Source organism: Nansenia antarctica, assembly GCF_963989245.1.
Source record: "Nansenia antarctica genome assembly, chromosome: 20".
Taxonomy (NCBI): domain Eukaryota; kingdom Metazoa; phylum Chordata; class Actinopteri; order Argentiniformes; family Microstomatidae; genus Nansenia; species Nansenia antarctica.
Genome location: NC_137693.1, coordinates 19,852,964 through 19,860,463, shown reverse-complemented (window position 1 = coordinate 19,860,463; position 7,500 = coordinate 19,852,964). Strand labels below are relative to the sequence as shown.

At 43.9% G+C, this 7,500-nt stretch overlaps 1 protein-coding gene across 1 annotated transcript in view; it reads left to right on the top strand.

The window, feature by feature from the left end:
• Positions 1 to 3,456, top strand: part of LOC308174433 (F-box only protein 40-like) — a gene marked incomplete at both ends in the record, with an annotated part of 5,431 nt that extends 1,975 nt beyond the window's left edge. Inside the window, 4 exons of the mRNA XM_080549512.1 lie at positions 201 to 487; positions 2,378 to 2,509; positions 2,665 to 2,992; positions 3,235 to 3,456. Coding sequence (XP_080405638.1) covers positions 201 to 487; positions 2,378 to 2,509; positions 2,665 to 2,992; positions 3,235 to 3,456 — 969 coding nt within the window. The remainder of the gene's footprint in view (positions 1 to 200; positions 488 to 2,377; positions 2,510 to 2,664; positions 2,993 to 3,234) is intronic.
• Positions 3,457 to 7,500: the final 4,044 nt, after the last annotated feature.

The following is a 7,500-nucleotide window of genomic DNA, read 5'->3' as shown; positions in this document are numbered from 1 at the left end:
TGGCATACAGTATATTAGATATTATTGAACTGGAGCATGCAGATATGAAGAGAAAGTTAGAATTGTGTATTTCTATTGGGAGTGATAAAAAGTAGGCATTTACTAATTTGAATGAGGATTGATGGAAGTCATGGTTGGGAAAGCAAGGACAGTACGGTGAAACAATAACGTGGTATAAAGTGTTACATTTGTGCTTACAGGCCACCCTGCTGTGTTCTCTGGAGAAGGAAATGAGGGGTCACCTCATCGCTGAGTCTTCCTACACAGACGCTATGTTTCGGGATCAAGGGACACAGACCTATAACTTCCTGTCCATTCCGTTCGGGCGTGAGGCTTCTCTGGCCGACGTGACGGCGGACAGGCCCGCGGAGCTCCGCCTGCAGCTGCAGACAGAGAGTGTGACCAGCAGACACAACAAGGTCACCTCCGCCTTCACCTTCCTCTGTGGACACACCTTCCAACGCAGAGAGTACCCCAAACACTTCAGGTGACTGTTGGCTCGCCTCTGTAATGTGCTGTAATGTGTCCTTATGAAGCAGTATTATACAGTTCTACACTAGAGTATACAGTGCCCTGGGTAAGTAATGAGACAGTGAAGAACTCCTGGCAAGCCTAGGTTTCCTTGACTGATTTATTTGGTCCTAATGTTGACAGACATCAATAGCAGACTCCAAAGGCAAATGCAAAGCCTAGACTCAATACTAGACATTGACAGCTCGCTTATGCCTGCAAAAATGTGATGTTTGATGAAAAGGTCCGCATGCTGGAAATTCTCAAGTCATGCAAATTACCAAAAAGCTTCTTTAAAAAAAAAATGTCATGTTTTATTTTTGTTTTTCATATGACATATTATGTTTTTCATATTACAAATGTCTAAGTGTTGAAGTGCCCACTCAATATAACAAACAACAGTTTTAAGATCATTAAATACTTATACTATAATTTGTGAATTGGATTCACTGTATCGTCTACCAGGGACGCGGGAAGGGGGGTGCTGAGGGTGCTGCAGCACCCCCTAGCGGCAGGCAGAAGGAGCTCCACCTGCCTGAATTTAAAAAATAAAAATATTATTCAAACAATAAGTTAAAACAATATAATAACTATTGTTGCTTTTGGGAATAAAAATAAATGTGTTTTTTGTAATAAATGTAAAAATGTGTTAGTTTTAATGTTAGTGATCACATGGTCATATCTTGCTAGGGAATCTCTGAGTTCTTTAGCAAAAATGCTAAATCAGCCAGAACAATTGAAGTGGAGTTGGAAGAAGATGCTGATGCAGTTGCTTGCTTCGCTTAACAACACTCCCATTAATGCTCTACTGTCGGACGTTGTTGAGAAAGAGCAACAGACGGCCAGAAACGTATTAGAACTGATATTCAGATCCATCCGATTCTTCGGCAGCGAAGGGCTTCCGTTAAGAGGCAATAACAATCGACATGGAGTGCTGTCTGTAATAATGGTCAACATCATGTTTGTGGACATTGTGGGACACTGTGAGCTGAGTGGAAATTACTGTAAATTCCAACACATTGTTGGTAAAATATTTAACGTTACGTCGTTGTAGTGTGTGGGTGCGTGCGTGCTTAACTATTATTGCCCGTGCATTGGGGCCCGTCGTTATGCCACTGTGTGCGTGTGAGCGAACGAGCAATCAGCGAGAGGGAGGGAGGGAGGGAGGGAGGGAGAGAAATCGTTATAATTTTTTCCCTGGCAAATTTTTTCCCTGTAGCGTATATAGACAGCACCTCAGCACCCCCAGTCAAAATACCTTCCCGCGTGCCTGTCGTCTACCGTCCTGCTTCGTGGCTAATGGGTTAGTGATACAAGGCTTGTAAACAAACTTACGTTTTAGGACATGTTCAAAAGCAAGATCTGTGTGATCATTTAATTATGTGTAGTTATGTGTTTTTAGTATGTTAATGTTTTATCAGCATGTTGTGATGTGCTAAACATGCATGTTAGATGTTCATAGCAATGTTCTTTCTTAGCTGCTAGCTAGCTACCAACTCGATGGTAGCAAACTTTTTGGATTCACCAGACCCTGTCACAAATGATGTGACACTGACTAACCAGAAACCACTGTCAAGCCAATTGTCACATTACTTTTCGTGACCTGAAATAGAGGGATGTATAAAAAGTGGAGTCATTTCTAAATGATGAAACCAACAATCCAAATCCTATGTTTTGGAGTATAACTAGAGAAAATAAGAACAAAATATTCACTTTCCCATTACTTACTGAACGCAGGGCCCTGTATATTGCCATTGCTTTTGTTGATTGGCTGTTAAAAGCACCTTGAGATTTGTATACATTTGTTTTCGGAAAGTTTGCTTTACACATGAAATTAACCGTTTCCTGTCATAACATCGCCATTCAGGAATGTGCACTCAGACATCCAGACGTGTGTGAGTGGTTGGTTTGAGCAGAGGTGTCCCCTGGCCTACCTGGGCTGTACCCACATCCAGAGGAGGTTCCAGCCCTCCACACACACAGCCACAGTCACCTACAAGTGAGCAACACTGCAAATCATACAAAAAAAAACGTTGTTTCTGAAAGATTGTATTTTGTAAATAATTCAGTATTCGCATAATGTAGTTCGGTAAACTCTCCCATAGCAACGCACAAGCCCCTTACTTTTTTTTCTCGTAACACCGTCCCCTCCAGCCAGGAGATGAGCAGCTTCAACCTGCGACCGTGCCTCCCTGCCTCTCTAGGGGAGGGGGCGCAACCCATCGGGAACCCACAAGAGCCCCTCACAACCCACAGGAAGAGGGGGGGAGGAGAGGGGGACTTGCTGAGTGCTCTGCCCTATGAGGTGCTGTGCCACATGGTGAGCTTCCTGGACAGCCTGTCCCTGTCCCAGCTGGCCCTGGTGTCCCGCCTCATGAGGGAGGTGTGTTCCTCTCTGCTACAGGAGAGGGGGATGGTCACCCTACACTGGGAGAAGAAGTCCTACTCACATGGGGGGGCCAAGTGGAGGGTCAAACAGAGGGTGAGTCAGACGAAGATGGCCTCTTCGAATGTCGAAGTTTACTGAATTACTGTCGCTTTGTGTGTGTGTGTGTGTGTGTGTGTGTGTGTGTGTGTGTGTGTGTGTGTGTGTGTGTGTGTGTGTTATGTGGCTAGTGGCTAAGTGGGTGTGGGTGGTTTTTTTGTGGATGGGTTTCCTCTACAATACCTTTTCTTTTCCTCTACTACCCCTTTCCCCTCCTGCCCCCCCCCCCTCCTCCCCAGGTGTGGCAGTTCAGTACACTGTTTTCCTCAGTGGAGGCATGGCATTTCAACGATACCCCGTCCATGTCAGAGCACCTAAAGGTGTGTCCCTACTACCAGACGGAGCCCAGGACCGAGAACATACTCCTGCCTCAACTCGGAGAGAAAACATTGACATACACACACAAGGAGGCCCCCAGTCTTGTCAACATGTTCCAGAAGACGACAATGATTATAGCTTAGACCAAATGTATTTGTGTTGCAACCTACCTACAGAGGTTACCTTGGTAGGCAGTAGTCATCTGTTGAAATGCTGTTTTTCTCAGTCTGCAAATGTTCCATTAAACAAAGAATTATGTGTGAATTTGTCTATATTGTGGATATATGTCTATATTGACCCTCAGTCAATGACACATACCTTTCAAAGAGAAGCGTGTCACTGGATTTCACTTGACATACTTTATCTAGCCCTATTCTCTTCACTTCTATTGACTAAACATCTTGCAGTTACAGTGTCCGGCCCGGGTACAGTATACTATAGACCAGGGGTGCCCAATACGTCGATCGCGATCGACCGGTCGATCGCAAAGGTAGTATGGGTAGATCGCATGGCATTGAACAAAACGAGAAAAAAATAAAAAAATAAAAAAAATAATCGCCTATCATCCATCCTCACTATGGCTTTTGCCACTTGATTGACGTACAGGTAAGCCAGTCTGCGATCTGATCTTTTCACCTACACCTAACACAGGTTCACCACGCATGCGCAGTCAACAGCGCCAACTACAAAATACCGGCGAGACTAATTAACTAGTTAGCCTTCCAATTTCTACTATTTACTATATAATACTAAATAAAGGCTATACAAATGAGTGGGGAAGCTGGACCAAGTAAGAAACCAATAACGTATAACCATAGACGGATCATGAAAAAATGGGCCCCTGGGCCTGGACGAGTAGAAAGGCCCCCCCCCCCCCCCCCCCTCCCCAGCGCAAACAATTTTTTTCTTTTTAGAGCGCAAGTAAACACAATGCCAACAGCATATAAGACAGCCTACGTTCACCTGCATCTCAACAGGTTTTACAGCGGAGGAACACTCAAAGCCAACAACAGCACAATAACTAGAAAAAATTCACCTGTATTTCAACGACACAGGATTTACAACACAGGCATGCCACACTCAATTGAAGCCAACAACAGTACATGTACAGTAACAAAATACACCGCTTTCAAACAAAAACAATTGTCAACACTATGGTGTCATATATAGCAACCACAGGATGGCTTTATAAGACTAAATTAATCATAAAATAGTCTTACCTTATGCAATGCATTTTTTCCTGGCTCTGCTTCGTGCAAAATCATCCACGATATCATCAAAGTCCAGTGATTTGGTCAGTTCGCTCTCAATTGCCATGAGAGAAAGAGCCTTGAGACGGTGTTGCGTCATTTTAGTCCGCAGTTCGTTTTTAATCCTGGACAGCACAGAGAATGACCGCTCCCCTTCGCAATTGGTTACAGGCAGAGTCAAAAATAGCCGCAGCGCAACATAAACATTTGGAAACATAGATTGCAGGCCACAATCGATAATTACGCGGAGTAGTCCTTGTGGGCTTTTATCATCTTCAGCCTTAATAAAAGATCTGAGCTGAATTAGTTCATCGGCTAAACTGCCATCTAGGTCAGATGGGTATGCAGATGCCAGAACTTTTGCCTTTTCAATGAGTGAGGCATTGGACTCATTGGATTTGACATAGAAAAGCACATTGAACAAACTGCACAGGTGTCCGTAGGCCTCCAGACGGTGTCCGAGGCTCTGAATAAGCGTGTCAATGGCAACATTGAAGGTCTCTATCTGAAACTTGCGTCTTCCATCAAGCTCAATATCCTGCTCTCCATTCTCGTCAGCAAAAGTCTTGCGTCTCTTTCTGCGATGGCTATCATGTCTGTAAGTCTGGCTGACACCCGGTATACTCAGAGCTGCGCTTTCAAAACTGTCAAAAAGGTCTCTTTGTGCAGCCACAAAATCACGCAACGATTCAAGTGATCTAACCGCAACCCTAATGTTGTTCTCTTCATTTGTTTTAATATTCTTGAAAAAATTTGAAATTCGAGGAACATGATGTAAAATATCAGATTGTTTTGCTTCTTTTTCTTTTTTTATCTTTCGTTTAGCTGCTCCACTTAATGTGTGACGGTGCTCCATTTTACCTGTGCGTTGTCAGTCTCAAGTTCGTTGTTAATGACATTGACCTCGCGACCTGCACCAGTGTGACCTCGTGACCTGTCCCCAGTACACAAACTTTAATGGCGCCCTCTAGTGTCTAGTTTCTATAGCCTACTCATTAATCTAATGGGAATGTAGCCTGTATTCGCATTAGAATCTGAGTAGGCTATAGAAACTATGTAGCCCACACAAGCTTCTCTTTTTTTTGCAAGACGTGGGCCCCTATAAAATTGTTCAAAATAGTATATTCAAAAGTATATTCAAAATAGTTTTTTTACGTTCATATAAGGAATCTCATTTGTCCCAGTTACAGTAGGAAATTTTCTACCGGCATCCCTGCGACAAGAAATGCAAAGGGCCCCCTGATCTCTGGGGCCCCTGGGCCTGGGCCCGGTAGGCCCGTTCAGTAATATGTCTTTGCGTATAACTTCCATCCAGAATGGGAGGAGGACTTTTTTACACGATGTGATATTGGAAATGCGTCTGTCTGATCAGCAAATCTACGATGGCTGTTTCGAAGAAGGGAAATGTGGCAAAAGAGCGAAAACGTACGGCTGTAACGATAGCTTCTTATCGCGTCAGTCACGTTCTTGTTAAACACAAGAAGTCATTCAAAGACGGCGAAATTGTGAAAAAAGTTTCTCGAGGCTGCAGATTGCCTTTTCGATGACAGATCCACAGTGGCTGATGACACCTTGCAACCAGCTCCTACAGCCCTGACTACTAGAAACTAGCTGCCTCCTCCCAGTGCCAGGTCTCCCACTAAGGTAGAGAAATGCATTTATTTCCTCCTTTCAAACTGGGAACTACCTGTTTTGTATCTGGTTTACTTTTCTGTGTGTTGGATCAGTAGTTGGCTATGGTACTGCAGACTGGCTGTCAGTGTGTGAGTGAGAGAAAGTGAGTGTGTGTGTGTGTGTGTGTGTGTGTGTGTGTGTGTGTGTGTGTGTGTGTGTGTGTGTGTGTGTGTGTGTGTGTGTGTGTGTGTGTGTGTGTAAGAGAGTGAGAGAGAGAGAGGGAGAGAGAGGGGGAGAGAGAGGGAGGGTTTGTGCTATGGCTCCCTATGCAGACTGGCAAATGTGTGTGTGTGTGTGTGTGTGTGTGTGTGTGTGTGTGTGTGTGTGTGTGTGTGTGTGAATGTGTGTGAGCGAGAATAGCAAAGAGGGAGGGTTTGTGATGGTCTTCTCCTGTGGCTGTGTGACAGAGAGAGGGAAAGTGTATTGTGAGTTTACTATGCAGGCTGGGAACTGTGTGTGTGTGTGTGTGTGTGTGTGTGTGTGTGTGTGTGTTTGTAGTACGTGCATGTACGTTTGCGATGTTGAAACTAGACTGGTAGATCTTGGCAGACTGGCTACTTGAAAAGTAGATCTTGGTTCCAAAAAGTGTGAGCACCCCTGCTATAGACTATATTAATAAATGTATTCATTTATTTGCCAACATATTTAGAAAATCATTAGGCTATTTGATAAATGATACATTTGAAAGGTCCTGCTCCTGACAATGTGCATCTATAGGCTTAATTAATGTAATGCTTTTTCTCTTCACAATGTTGTTTCATGTTGGACAGATAGATACATTATTTTAATCTGACTAACAAGCTCACTGGCAGGTTTTTGAGACGCTCTTACTCATTGTGCTTAATAACCTTGAGTGACACCTGTCGATTACTCAGTAATTAGGCCTACAGTGATTTACATGCACCGCTCGCGCGCGTGTTGAAGTTTGGCTTAGGGACCTAAATTGTGCGGATTGCCTTTTGTCTTGCTAAATGTAATAGCTTCACTTTCAGTGCTATTGTACACGCCATAGATATTGCAGGACAATAATGGGCGCTTTCTCTTGCAAGTTAGAGATCGTGAAAGTGAAAAAGGAACTTTGGGTTGTGGAGTGGGGGTTTGCGCTAAATCGACGGTGACGCGCTAAATCTATATTATGGCGACTTATCCGAGCGCATAAATGTCGCCTGAATCTCATCCTAGGCCTTTAAGCGCCCGACTCAAGTTTGGATTTGGACAGAGTATACACCTCAAACATTGGTTTCGTAACTTGTAAGGACGAAT